Source organism: Balaenoptera physalus (genome assembly GCF_965194825.1).
Source record: "Balaenoptera physalus genome assembly, chromosome: 15".
NCBI lineage: Eukaryota > Metazoa > Chordata > Mammalia > Artiodactyla > Balaenopteridae > Balaenoptera > Balaenoptera physalus.
The window spans coordinates 78,152,101-78,167,651 of NC_138894.1; the positions used below are offsets into that span (position 1 = coordinate 78,152,101).

Genomic DNA, 15,551 nt, shown 5'->3' on the forward strand with positions numbered 1-15,551 from the left:
GTAGTTCTTAGCTTTGGATGCATATTAAAATAACATGAGGAACTTTTTAAAAGTACCAAGAACAGGGTGGGGTTTAGGCATCTGAATAGTATCTTTCTTCTATTCTCATACCTTAATTGAGATTTGGGTTTAGAACTCTAAGGAAATACAAAGAATCATCTTGTTGATTTTTACAAAAATATCCTATTGTGAATTTGGGATTGCATTGAATCACAACAGGATTCTGATCAGTTTAGGGAGAATTGACATTTTAACAATACTGTCTTTCATTTCATGAACATGGTGTATCTATTTACATTTTATTTGATTTCTTTCATCAGTATTTTGTAGTTTTCAGCATACACATCTTGAACATAAGTTTTAAAAAAAATTTATCTGTTTTTCATATTTTTGGTGGTATTGTATTTCCAATTTTCTTTTGCTAATTTATAGAAATCTGAATTTTTTATGTTGACCGTGTATTCTGCAGCCTTGCTGAAGTCCCTTATTATAGTGTTTTGGTAGGTTCTATATATTTTTTTTGTAGGTTCTTTGGGATTTTCTACACATAAGGTCATATTGTCTGGAGTAGATACAGTTTTATTTTTAAACTTTCAATCTGTATGCATTTATATTTTTTTCTTACTTTATTGCACCAGCTGTGTTCTCCAATGTGGTATTGCATTCTAGTAGTGAAAGCAGTCATCCTTGACTTGTTCTTGATCTGAGTGGAAAAGTACTTAGTCTTTTCATCATTGAGTATGATGTTATTAGCTGTTTTTTTTTTTTTTTTGAAGATGTCCATTATCAGACTGAGGAAATTCTTTTCTTTTCCTGGTTTTCCAAGAGTATTTATCAGGAATGGATGTTGAGTCTTGTCATCTGCATCTATTTGGATGATCGTATAGCTTTTCTCTTTGTACTGATTGATTTTCAAATGTCAAACTAGTGTTACGTCACTGGGATAAAGCCCCCTGGGTTGTGATTTTTAAATCGTTTTTATATATTGCTACATTTGATTTGCTCACATTTTGTTGAAGGTTTTGTGTATGTGTTCATGAGGGATACCGACTTCTTATTTTCTTTTGTTGTAATGTATGTATGCGTTTTTGTTATCAGAATAATGCTGGCCCTCATAAAAGAATTGGGAAGTGTTCCCTCCTTTTTTATTCCCTGGAAGAGAGCAGAACTGCAATTATTTCTTCTTTAAATGTTTAGAATTTGCCAGGACAGCTCTCTGAATGAGGAGCTTTCTTTTTTGGAAGGCTTAAAAATACAGATTCAACTTCTATAGTGGATATGGGCCTATTCAGATTACCTATTTCTTCTTTTTTTTTTTTTTAATTCATTCATTTTTGGCTGCGTTGGGTCTTCGTTGCTGCACATGGGCTTTTCTCTAGTTGCAGCAAGCAGGGGCTACTCTTCGTTGCAGGGCGTGGGGGCTACTCTTCGTTGCGGTGCGCGGGCTTCTCATTGTTGTGGCTTCTCTGGTTGTGGAGCACGGGCTCTAGGCACGCGGGCTTCAGTAGTTGTGGCACATGGGCTCAGTAGTTGTGGCTCGTGGGCTCTAGAGCACAGGCTCAGTAGCTGTGGCACATGGGCTTAGCTGCTCCGTGGCATGTGGGATCTTCCCGGACCAGGGCTTGAACCCGTGTCCCCTGCATTGGCAGGCAGATTCTTAACCACTGTGCAACCAGGGAAGCCCTACCTGTTTCTTCTTGAGTGAGCTTTAATAGTTTCTGTTTTTCAAGGATTAGTTTGTGTCTATCCAGTTCAACTAAGTTGTTGAATTTATGGACATAAAGTTTTTGTAATATTTCCTTATTATTTCTGTAATGTTTAGAAAACCTGTGGTGATATCCCTTCTTTCATTTTTGATATTGGTAATTTGTGTCTTCTCTTTTCTTAGTCAGTCTGGCTAGAGATTTATCGATGTTATTGGTTTATTCAAAGAACCAGCTTTTGGTTTCATTAATTTTCTGTATTGATTTCCTGTTTTCAATTTCATTGATTTCTGTTCTTACTCATATTATTTTTTCCCTTTTGCTTGTTTTGGGTTTAATTTGCTGTTCTTTTTCTTGAATCTTCAGATGGAAGCTTAGGTTATTGGCTTAAGAATCTTCTCTTCTAGTATAAACATTTAATATTTATAAAGTGAAAAGTGCCCACTCTTTCATTGCTTTCCTTTGGCTGCCTGCTTTTGACCCTGGATGCAACTAATGTTATTTTTTCAGTATCCTTTTAGACAGCTTATGCATATACAAATATATGAAAATATTATTTTACTCTCTCCTTTTTAACATAATTGCTAGATTGCATTCTAGCAATTATTTTGTTCCATGCCTTGCTTTTTTTTTTTTTTTAAGTAATCTATCTTGGATATAATTCTGTATCTTTCATATGTTTTTTTTCATTCTTTTTTATGATAGCCTAATAGGCAGTCTTCTATTAATAGACATCTAAAGCTGGGGCCGGGGCCTTGGGGTTTTTAATGTTTTTATTCTTTTTATATATTATGGAAATTTTCATTATGGAAAATTTTATGCATTGCAGTTTATATATCTTAAATGTTTTTTAGCCTGTATTTTTCCCTTTCATCATTCTCTCCATTAAACCATTACCTTTGTCTAGTAATGGTAACCCTCACTTTCCCAGGATTCTTTTTTTTTTTTTAATACATTTATTTTAGTATTTATTTATTTATTTTTGGCTGTGTTGGATCTTCGTTGCTGTGCGCAGGCTTTCTCTAGTTGCTGTGAGCGGGGGCTACCCTTCGTTGCGGCGCGCGGGCTTCTCGTTGCAGTGGCTTCACTTGTTGCGGAGCACGGGCTCTAGGCACACGGGCTTCAGTAGTTGTGGCATGCTGGATCTAGAGCGCAGGCTCAGTAGTTGTGGCGCACAGGCTTAGTTGCTCCATGGCACGTGGGATCTTCCCGGACCAGGGCTCGAACCCATGTCCCCTGCATTGGCAGGCAGATTCTTAACCACTGCGCCACCAGGGAAGTCCCTCAGGATTTATTTTTAAAAAAAATTTTTTTTAATTTCTTTTTTTGGCTGCGTTGGGTCTTAGTTGTGGCACGTGAGGTCTTCGTTGAGGCATGCGGGATCTTTTGTTGTGGCGTGGGCTCTTCGTAGTGGCGTACAGGCTTCTCTCTAGTCGTGGCATAGGGGTTTTCTCTCTCTAGTTGTGGCGTGCAGGGCCCAGAGTGCGTGGGCTCTGTAGTTTGCGGCATGCAGGCTCTCTAGTTGAGGTGCGCAGTCTCAGTAGTTGTGATGCGTGGGCTTAGTTGCCCCATGGCATGTGGGATCTTAGTTGCCTGACCAGGGATCGAACACACGTCCCCTGCATTGGAAGGCGGATTCTCTACCACTGGACCACCAGGGAAGTCCCGGGATTCATTTTTTAAAACAGTTTTTATTCAGAAATAGAAAACACCTATGGAAGAATAACTAAAACAAAGTACAGTTTAATGAATTGTTATAAAACAAGTATCCATATAAATACTCCAGAGGCCAAGAAATAGAATGTTGTCAGCACCCCAGAAGCCCGTTGTGTTCTCCTTTCTGTGTTACAACTCCTCTCTCTTCCCCCAGAGGTAATCAGTATCCTGATTTCTGTGGAAATCTCTTCTAAGATTAGTTTTTACTTTCCCCTGTGGAATTTCCTGGGTATTCTTAAATCATGAAATCTGTGTCTGCAAAAAATGTTTCGAGCAAGTTTACCTTAAAAAATGTCGTTAGCTGTGCAGCAACGCTTGACTTTTCTGCTGGTGAGCACTTGCTCTTCATCCTTGCTCTGCTGGTCATCAGGCTTGCTCACTCTCGCTTTGAGCTTCAGGAATACTTCCTTTTGTCGCTTCATCTTTCTGGGCCACTTTACTTCAGGATAGAAGCTGCATCCATCAGAGTTCTTAGCTGTAAGCAGCAGGAACCATCTCTAGCTAATTCATTAAAAGGATATGGGTGACCAATCGGCTTTCTAAGAAGGTTGGGAAAGTAGGCTTGATGACCACACTGCCAAGAACAAAGCTCAAAATCATACCACAAAACTGGTCTCAGGAAGTACCTCTGCCACCAAGCTGGGCATAGATATTGCTGCTTGTGCTCCTAAAGCCACTGATGCTGGGCTGTGGTTGCTGCCATGAGAATCTCTGTCCCAGCTCTCAGGATGCTGGATGTAACTGCTCCTACTGCTGACATCCTCGCCAGGTGGATTCTTTGGAGTTCTTACTTCTACAGGTTGTTTTCTATTTGAAGTCTAGAGCGGTGCATCTTATTGGTGGAGCTTGTATGATGTGCCCCTGTCTTAGTTTCAAAGAAAGATGGGAAAGTTTTTTTTTTTTCTCTCCTGCTTCATACTTTGGTAGTGGGAAGTATACTTGTCATATAAGGTAGGGTGTGCTTAAATGTAGACTCAGCATTTGGATGGTTGGCGACCAAAGAGAAAATATCCATTGTAAAAGGTCTGTATCAGTCTTGGAAATCCATCACTTTTAACACAGTTGTTGCTCTTTATAGACACTCACGTTGCTCATATAATGCAATGAATATTTGACATAGGACTATTTTTTATCATTTCCAGGTGATATATTGCCAAGTACTATATAAGACATGGAACAGAATCTGTATTTCTGATGAACTATGTATTTTAAAAGTCCCATTCTAATTTTAGCTAGTTTTGGGGAATTCCTGTTTTATCTTATGAGTAAACTTAATGAGATGTAATAGTTAAAAATCAACTGTAACAAACATTGGTGTCTCCTGGCAATATTTTCACTGAGAATTTTCTGGCTTATTGACCATTTGCCTTTTTTCAGATGTGATCTTACTGTATACAAAAAGAAGGTTTGGAAAATAGGAGACACTCTCTTAGGACCATGAGTAAATATAAATAGGATGACATTTTCTTTTCAAAACCAAGATGATATAGTTCTAATTATTGCAAAGGTATTTTACTCTAAGTTACTGTGAAACTTTGTAAGCACAAGCTTTATAAAATTAACACAAAAGCCCATTGTTGATTTACATATATGACTTTAAAAACCGGCTAGTGAAGTTTTCATCTTCTCTGAAACCAGGACATAGGTGAATGGTTGGAGCAGTGGCCACAGGGGTTGGGGCCTTGCCGTTATTGTCCTGGCTCTGCAGGTGGTACACAGCGTTACTTTGAGTAGTTCATTTATGGTCTACATTTCATCTTTCTAGTTCCTGAAGAAGAATTCATAATACTGTCCCTTCCCCTTCACTTTTCTCACAGTGGTGGCAGGAGATCTGACACAGATGTCTCAGATGAGACAGATGAACTTCTTAGAATAAACACATGGTAACATAAAGGTTGTTACAGTGAAAACAAACAAAGATGAAGGTAGTATAAAGTCTTTATAGCAACATGCATCCTGTTGCCTTAGTAGGTAACAATAAACTGTTGTTATAATATCCTGATGGAAGGACACACTTCTGAATTATTATTCAAACCAGGTGGTGCCTCAGATTTGAATACTTAAGCACCTCAGCTGTGGATTTAATGGGCTAAGTTGGTAGGATGTTTACTTTAGGTTCATTCATTTGGCCTTTGCCTACAAAGCCAACAGAAGTTGCTTTATAGGGTGTTTCTAAACTCATTTCCAAATAAACCAGGTTAGTTTTAATACTGTTCACATAGCATATGTGAAGCCTTAATTCTGTAAAGGAAAAAAAGAATCCAAGGTTTCTAAATGTGGTAATATTGTAACAGAAGGGCAGGAATCAATTTACTGGTGATACATTTGATTGCTTTTGTGGTTCCAGATAGCGATTATTTCTAATATAATTTATTTTGCAGTGAGGGCCGAGGCAAGTTGACGGTATTTTCAGTTAAAGCTATGTTAGCAACCATGTGTGGTGGAAAAATGCTGGACAAATTGAGATGTAAGTATTTTTATATTATTTGAAAGATTTTATTTTCAAATTAGGACTTTAAAACCCTTTTAAATGAATGTTTTCAGAAATTTGGATGATGGTCTATTGAAGTTTTTTGGTTTTTTTTACTACCATATCACTCATTTTACAGCAACTGGCTCAGAGTATGTAAGTTATGCCACCTACTGTCCAGATGGAAAAGTTGGTTGAATTAATTTTTTAATTTTTTTTTTTTTTTTAGTTTAAAACAAGAAAACTCTTGAAAAGATTCAGAATAGTAATGTGGACATTTAAAAAATTCTTTAAAAATGTTTTCCATATTATTAAAAATTATGCTTGAAGGTGATTTGTTGATCAGTTTTAATTAGAAAATAAATTTTATCACTTTTACCGGGTTTGGTCAAGTTTAGCCCTTTTCTTAATCACTCGATGCTTTGTCAGGTGGTATTTCTTATGATTAAACTGTTTTTTAGTACCTCAGATTCAAGTGTAGTTATTTAGAAATTGATAACCTATTTATTCACTTATCTTTCCTTAATTTTTTTCTTACTGTTTACCATTTTGGCATTTTACTGTTCAGTAGATACTATTAGAAGGTGGTTAGATGAAATTGAAGGAGATAAAATTCACAATTACTTAATTTTTCTGCTTATCATTTCCATTTATTCACTCAGTAGATAGTCCTTCACTGCCTAAGGTATGCCAAGCATTGTGCTAGGTGCTATACATATATTTTCTTACTGAATGCTTAAAATTTCTTTGAGCAGCAGGTAGTATTTTCTCTGTTTTATAGATGAGTTAACTAGGGGGCGAAGCTGGGATTTCAACTCAGGCTGTAGCTTCAGAGCCCTTTCTAAGGTACTCTTTTGTACTCCACTATGCTCATCCTGTAGTGGGAGACACACATTCAAAGTGCCCTAATACAAGTATCCGTGCAGTAAGAAACTCTAACAGGTTTCACAGAGGTGAGATTGAAGCTGTGGGTTTTCATGAAGTGCTGAGAAAACCTGTGAATTGATTTGTTGAAGAAACTGGGTCATCTGTCTTGCGGCATTTCTCATGGACTAGATTTTGATGATTGCATCCCCGTGATGTTCCTCTGTGCCCTACATTTTTTGTTTTAATTGAAAGATACAGAATCTTCAACAGATTCAAGTACAAGCTTTTGGGCAAGATTACTTCATGGGTGCATGTTTGTTTTCTGTGCTTTTTCTTACATGTTACCATGACATTAAAAGTTAGAAAGCTAGAAGGCTCACTAGATATAGATTTAGATGTCTAAAGAAAGGTCTTAGTATATTTGGTCAATGTTATCTGGTTATCTCATTTCAAAATCAGCCGCAATGTAAAACAAAGTTTTGACAGAAAAAAAGGTATAGTTTTATTTAAATACGCTTCTGAGTTTTTTTCACATGGTATCTCAAAATATTACTCTTTTGGGCTGAAATTTCTTAATATTTTCTTAATTCTAGCATGGTGTTTTTCTGAGGATGATAATATAATACGGATAAAATTATATTTCATTCACAGAGAAAAAGAAAGTTGGGATTTTGTCTGTTTTTTAACGATGATGATACCAGATAAAGAAGTATACATTGCCATTTTTATTAGGACTGGAGAAACTGGTTGAAAATAGAAAATTGATTATATAACTGCACATTCTAGATGATTCTGGACTCTTTAAGTTTCTGTGATTAAATTTGCTACGTTTACATAGAGCTGGTACCTGGCCCATAGTAAGTGCTAAAATTTTGCCAAATATAAATTGTTGATTGAGAACTAAAATTACTGCAGCTCTCTGTTGTAGCTATTAGTGAAAAGGTGCAAATCCTAGTTCTGTGTGAAGTATTGAAGGGATCCAGGTGATAGCAGGTGGGTTTTTTGTTTGTTTGTTTGTTTATTTATGTGGCTTTTGAATTTCTTAGAGGAGCACAAGCGACCAATATTCAAGTGGCACAAAAGTACACATACCTAGGCAAATGTGACACGTCAGTGCACTCTCAACACCACATCGTTACACATTGTATACGGAAATACAAGCCACACTAGGTCACTTAATAGCATGTTTACATGATTCAGATAGATTTAAAATCTGGTTTCTTTATCTTCTTCACATTCAAAATTATGGTTTCTTTACCATCTGTTGCTCTGTTTCATTATTATTATCTTTTAAAATTAATTAATTTTTTTTTTGGCTCCGTCAGGTCTTCGTTGCTGTGCGTGGGCTTTGTCTAGTTGCAGTGAGTGAGGGCTACTCTTTGTTGTGGTTCGCAGGTTTCTCATTGCGGTGGCTTCTCTTGTTGCGGAGCATGGGCTCTAGGCACGCGGGCTTCAGTAGTTGTGGCACGTGGGCTCAGTAGTTGTGGCTCTTGGGCTCTAGAGCGCAGGCTCAGTAGTTGTGGTGCACGGGCTTAGCTGTTCCGTGACATGTGGGATCTTCCCAGACCAGGGATCAAACCAGTGTCCCCTGCATTGGCAGATGCATTCTTAACCACTGCACCACCAGGGAAGTCCCCCTGTTTCATTATTTTTATTGTACTGTAATTATCTAGACTAGAGAGTGAGATGTTTAACCTAAGTAACACTTTCAGGTATTGAAGCCTATCTCCACTTTTTTGTTTTAATCATCTAGGGTGGAAACCGCTTTAAGTGTGGTCTGTGCCTTCTGTTTTAAACAGAGCTCACTGGTCATAATTTAAATATTTTTCATCTCTTAGGGATGTCATTCTCTGATGCATTTAGGGCTAATTGTGAGGCTCTGGGTTGTTTGTCCCTTCTCATGTTTTCAGACTGCTGTGTTTTTTCAGCTTTTGAACTTTTTGTCATTGGTGGTGTCGGTGATGGTATATGCGTGTGTATGTGTGTGTACGTGTCCTTTATCGCTGGTAAATGTGATGGTATTATCAGTGTACCAGTCTCAAGAAGTCTCCTTTTGCTTCTGATTTACTTTTCATATGCTACTGACAGAGAAAACATAACCAGCCTTCTTAACATTCTATTCTGTTAGAGAATGGACGAAGTGATTACTCGTATTGAGAGAAGCACTCACTTTCGTAGTTTTGGCTATTGTGAGAATCCTTTTTCCCTTGCTTTCTAGTCACAGCTATGTGCTACTTAGTTGAGGTGGCTGAATAATAGTGTAGAAGAAGGTAGCTGTAACACTGTATTGTAACATAAAATGATATTTGACCCATTTATTCACTTTTTTCTTCCTACTTGTTCCCTTGTCTTTGTTCTTAGTTTCTGCAGCCTCCTCCCACTGACTCTACTTCTGTTACCTCTGTTAATGTTCCCATTAAGTTAGATTTTTCTAACTTATGGAATATGCCTCAGCATTTCTACTTTTATTTTTATCTTTTTGCTTTTTACCTCTTATTTTAGAATTTTTTCCTTTAATTTTTTCCCCTTTTTCCTTGATCTGTCTTTGTTTGTTTGCTTGTTTTAGTGTCAAGATGGCATTTAAAATGACTTAACTAATACTTGTGTTTTTAGTTTGAAACATCTCCTCTTTTAAGATTTTTTTGATGTGGACCATTTTTTTAAAAGTCTTTATTGATTTTGCTACAACATTGCCTCCGTTTTACGTCTTGGTTTTTTGGCCACGAGGCAGTGTGGAATCTTAGCTCCACGACCAGGGATCGAACCTGCACCCCCTGCATTGGAAGGCAAAGTCCCAACCACTGGACTGCCAAGGAAGTCCAGAAACATTTCTTAGACTTTTCAGGTCTCTCTTAAGAGAGTTTCTGTTCCCAGATATCATTCATTTATAGATAAATGGTTAACTGTTGTGACCGTTAGGGACTGTATCCTAGATTCAAAGGCAACTTAAGTCAGGATTCTAAATACCAATGATTTATAATCAGAGTACAGACTTTGATTATCAGCATGATGAAAACTCAATAATGTCAGAAACCCAAAAAATAACTCAGAGAAACAAAATTTACAGACTGTAAAACCCATTATTTATTAAACCATACTAATTATCAACTAATTTAACTGTGATTTATTTACTTTGTCTAATTCTGCTGTTTTCTAAGAAACTTATCTCTTATGCAAACCCCATCTGTTTTGCACTGAAAGATAGGAGCAGATGATTCATGCAATTTATTTTTAAATCCTTTAGAAAACTGGTGCCACCATTTTGAAGGGCAGTCTAACAGTGTGTCAGAAAGGCTATAAGAATATTTGTATCCAATGACTCAGCCTGCTTCTTGAGTTTATCATGAGGAATTAATCAGAGGTGTACCCCAGGTTTTACATATATTTATTGCAACACTTTTAATAATATATGAAGACTTAAAACAGCTTTAGTGTCCAAAAGTGAGAGCTCAGTTAACACTTTGGGATACCGACACGATTGAATATACTGCCTTTAAAAATATGCTTCAGATCAAAATGCATAAATGTAATATAGTTTTAAATAAAAATTTATTATGCACTTAGGAAAAGAAAGAAATATACCAAAATGATAACACTGTTAGGTATTTTCTCTGGGTTATAGCATAAAAATGGTTTTATAATAATAATTTATATTACTTATGTTTTTGTGTGTTTTTGATAGACCACACTTTGAGCAGCCAGAGAAAAGATGACCTGAGGTGTTTTTTCTCAGAGCTGGCAGTTCTAACATTTCAATTGTTTGCTTCCTTGATGTTTCATTAACAAACTGTAGGGAGCCAACCTTTGAAGTATAATTAAGCAGTTTCACCTGTTCAAAATTTAGCATCCTCTCTTACAGTCTTCTAACCACCTGTCACTGCATATTTATCCTGGCTGGTTTCTGTTAATCATCTCTTCACTTCATTAGCCCGAAGTGACTCTTTAATCTGAATATTTGCCCATATTCACATTTCTTGTATAACCAAAATGTTTTAGAGCTAGAAGCAAGTAAGAAATGAGTCGTATGTCTGCATTTTATGAAAAAGAAAGAGATAAACAAAAACCAAGGAAGGCCTGGAGACTTGTCTAAGGTAGTTCCTGACTCAGTCAACACTAGAAGCCCAAGGCATGGCTGAATCCCATCCTCCAGCCTCACTCTGACTTAATGAATGATGTAGGAATATTCATGAGTTTGGGAATAAAATATGCACTTGGATTTAGTTACATATAGATATTTATAAACATGCAGATGTGTATACATGTTTTGTGGGTTAGGTTGCTCAGTTGGTAGAAAGATGACAGGAGAAGATGAGAGTCATTTGCCAGGAAAACTAACATATAGAAGAAAATGGCTTTCTTTTCTATAGACTTGAGTCTTTATTGTAAACAGCCCTATCATCTTGCAAAAGTATATGGTTGGTCATGTGGGGATGAGAGGGGAGTGGATAGATGGATAGATGCAATGAGTAAAGCCAGGGTCATTATCACCAGAAAAAAATTTGAAACGTGTGAAGATGGTAGAATAGTAACATTATTTTGCCACTACACAAAGGACAGAATATTTTAAAAAGTTTGTACACGTGTGCGTGTAAGGGCTTGATTGTGGGTTTTTCACAAGGGAGAAAGCCTGTATTTTTATCTGGAAACAACTAATGGGAAATTAGCATACCTTCTTTCAGAGATGTATAAATAGAGAGAGAATTATTGGGGAAATTAACCAGTGATCTGGGAAGCAGTTTATTCCCTTAATGCCAGAAGGGTTTAGGGCTTTAATTAAAGGACTCGTTTAATTTTGGGGATGTTTTTATTAAATTGTCTCTTATTTATTTCTTTGGTAAGGTATTTTTATATGTATATAGTAAATCACACTTAGATTAATTGTTATATTTCATTTACAATAAAAAATTAGCAATTATTTTCAGTGTTTTTGTTACAGATATGAGAAGCCTAATCTAAAAAAAAAAACAAAAAAACTGTTTTAAACAAGTAACTCTAGGAGTCATGACTTCTAAGTAATTACTTAACAGTTTTGAGGTCTACCAGTTTTTCTCTTAAAACCAACCAACCAACAAACATGTTTCTGCTTGTTCTCTTACTAGTGTAATGTGGGCCTATTAAGTTATAGTTTCTTTTTTCATTGATTAAAATTTTTTTACTACTTTGAATCTATTTTATGACCTAGTAACTAAGTATAACTGAAAGTAATACTTTTTTTGAGGGGGAAGTTAGTCATTTCACTATCTAATCACTCCTTTATTGCTCTGAATGAATTAGGTGTAGATTTGGTGGTGTGGTTGTATACACATATGTTTTTGTGATTGGAAGCTCTACATATGTGTATTTATCAACATATACTTGGTAGCTGAAGTCTCTGGTCTTGAATATTTCTACCATTAGTTAACTTGCTAGTTTCTCCACTATGAATACATTGAGTGGCAACAGAAAACTTGACTAACAGTGGCATAAAACCATTGGGATTTATTTTTCTCATGCAACAATAAGTTCAGAGGCTGGCAAGTTCAAGGTTGGTACCATGACTCAGGGATGTCATCAGAGACTTGGGTCCCCCCTGTCTTCCTGCTCTGCCGTATGGCTTTCCTCCTAGGATTATAAGTGACTGCTCTTTACTGCGCCTTATTCTCATTTTAAGTAGAAAGAAGAAAGATGCCTCTATCAGGAAAGCAAAAGCTTTTCCACAAATTCACTTCAGAATTACGAGGTGCACAAGAGTCTGGGAAGTAATTTTTAAGGGGAACACATTGCCATTCTAATCAGAGTTCAGTTCGGGAGTGAAAATGGGAAAACAGATACTGAGTAGTAGGCACCTTGCAGTGTCTGCCACATCCCATATTTCCCCTTAGTTTTCATTCAGATTTAATGGATGATTATTTTCTTCATTATGAGAACAGCTGCCAGCTATTTGAAAACTAAGTCATGATGCTCTTCCCTCCTTCAAAGGACGTCAGTTATTCACATAATTGGTAATGTCTTCCAAACTCTGTATCTGCTGTCTCGAACTGCAGCCCAGTACTCTGCTTCTAACTGCCTACAGGATGGTTCTACTTGGAAATTTGCTGATTAGTTCAAATACAGTTATGTTCAAAGCTAAGTATCTTTATCTTCAATTTGGTTATTTCAGTCAGGGTTGTCAGCATTTTTCTGAGCTAGAAGCTTAAAATAATCCTAATTTTAGAAATTCCTTTATTCTCGAATCCAGTTTGCCATCAACTTCAGTTTCCTGCATTGAAATGTCTTGGAGTTGACCAAGCCCTCCCCTCAATACTGTCACTCCTGTAATTCTGACTCTCACTTCCTTACTTGTGCATCATTTACAGGGTTTTCTAGCTGATGTCGCCAATCTTATTCTTTCTTTTTTATTCATTCTGCCAGTCATTAACAGTCTAATTTTCTTGAAACCTAACTTTCTAAATATTTCTTCCCTACTTCAGCATTTTTAAACCAAATCCAAATTGTTTCCTCTTTCAAACTTTTCATTCATAACATACTTTTCTTATTCAGTCTATATTTACCTTTACTTCACAATATAAATTATCATAGTCAGAATGTTCTCTTTGATGCACTGTTTCTTGCCTACCACCACTAATAGACACACTCTATAAATTCCTGCCACAGAGACTTTTATCCTACTCTCCTTTTTTTTTTCCTAAATTGAAGTATGGTTGATTTACAATATTACATTAGTTTCAAGTGTGCAACATAGTGATTCAATATTTTTAGAGATTATACTCCATTTAAAGTTACTGTAAAATATTGGCTATATTCCCTGTGTTGTACAATATATCCTTGCAGCTTATTTATTTTATACATAGTAGTTTGTACCTCTTCATCCCCTACCCCCATCTTGCCCCTCCCCACTGGTAACCACCAGTTTGTTCTCTGTATCTGTGAGTCTGTTTCTGTTTTGTTATATTTATTCATTTGTTTTATTTATCCTGTTCTTCTCTAGTTGTGTCCCCAGACCCCCACCCCCAGCCTGTTTTCACCTCATCATTCCAAATTCTATTTTTCAAGGCCAGGCTTCTAAATTTCTTTCTTGACAGTTCCTCCCTATGTGTTTTTGTATCTATTCTACACTATATTTTGAAGAAGTGTGATGTAATGGAATGTCTTTGCAGTCAGATAAGTGTGGGTTTAAATCTTGATTTAGCCACTTAGTAACTTTTGACCTTAAGAAAGTTAACCTTTCTAAGCTAGTTTCCTTATCTATAAAATTTAAGCAATTATGTGCATACACATGTGCACACACACACCTTTTTGTGACAGTAAAATGAGGTAATGTTTAGTAAACTGTAGTAATACTTAATATTGGGGATTGCTACATGAAAACAAAAACCAAGGTAACTGTATTTTAAACAAAGTTGAAGTTTATTTTTCTCGTATATAAAAGAAGTCCAGGAGTATGTAGTCCAGGGCTGGTATGATAGTTTCATATTCATCTGGGACCCAGGCTTTCTATATCTTTCTTTTCTATCATTCTAGTGTATGATTTCTACATAAAAGTTGAGATTACCACGTAGTCCAAGGTGGCTGCTGGAAGCTTCAGCCATCGTAGCTGCATTCCAGATAGCAAAAGGAGGAAGGAAGAAAGGGTCTATTTCCAGTGCAGTCAGCTTTCTTTAACTAGCCTTCTAGGAAGTCTCTCACAACCCTTCTGCTTATAGTCTCGTTGTCCAAACACCTAGTCACATGACTGCAACTTGTTAGAAGAAGGCTTCAAAGTTTAATCTCTTAGTTGGGTACATTGCTGCACAAAATAAAATTAGTGTTCTGTTACTAAGGAAGGAGATAAGAATATTGGGTGTCTACAGCAGACTCAGCCATAGTTACCTGTTGTGGTGCCTGGCAAATGGTGAGGTTTAACAAATATCTTATGCCTCCCTTCTTTCTGTTCTATTTAGAGTCAGCTTAGTGCTTTATTCTTCTTTGCTACATGTGTATCTTATTTTTTCCAGCTATGTTGAAAGTTTCTTGGGGGCGATAAGGACCATGTGTCATACTTCTTTGTTGTTTTTCAAAACACCTAGCAGAGTACTTGGCACTTGGACTACTTAGTAAGAACTTAGTACATATTTGTTAATTAATTGATTTTACTTTCTACTAGGACCATACTTCTTTTAGCCTCTTGTTGGATTTTCCCCACCTCATGGGTATTTACTACTTTTCCCTCAACTACAAGCTAGCAGCTCTTATGAGAGGAATGTACTGGAGATTTTCATTCCTTGATAATTTCCTGTTTTCTAATGCCTTAAAAGTTACCCTGTGGAGTTGATGATCTAAATTTTATCTTTCTTTGATTAATGTACTTTAATGGTTGTTTTTTTCCTACACCTGGTGCTTTGGGATACGTATGTATTTCTAATATACCTGTTCATTATGAACATATAGAATATGATTTTTTAAAATGCCATGTTTGGAAAGGCCTCAGGAAATTATTTTTCTCTGCATATTTAACTCACTGATTTGTTTGTAAGAAAGCTGAATAGTTTGAAAAGAAAACTTAGGTTAAAGTTGTCAAGTTGTTTTGAGCTCCTGGTTATTTTTCTTTTTCTCCCCAATTATGGGTGAGAAGAGAGAAATAACTAACTGGAGATAGGAAACTCTCTACAAGGAGATAAAGAAATAGTAGTATTACTGGAACTGTCTTTCCAGCTGCTTGGGTCAGACTTAATGTAAAAATAGGATCTTATAGTATCAAAGTATCTTGTGATAGAAGAGATTATATGAGTTCTTTTCATTCTACTCTGGAACTTACTAAATGGAATATTTTAAATAAA

At 36.3% G+C, this 15,551-nt stretch overlaps 1 protein-coding gene across 37 annotated transcripts in view; it reads left to right on the plus strand.

The window, feature by feature from the left end:
- The window catches only part of DTNB (dystrobrevin beta), a 248,628-nt gene that overhangs the window by 55,964 nt on the left and 177,113 nt on the right, over nt 1-15,551 (plus strand). For all 37 annotated transcript variants that reach the window (XR_014254248.1, XR_014254249.1, XR_014254250.1 and 34 more), the window contains one exon: nt 5,801-5,886. Coding sequence is in view for 26 of the 37 variants with exons in the window: in XM_082427562.1 (XP_082283688.1) it covers nt 5,801-5,886 (86 nt within the window). In the remaining 11 variants the exon portion in view is untranslated. The remainder of the gene's footprint in view (nt 1-5,800; nt 5,887-15,551) is intronic.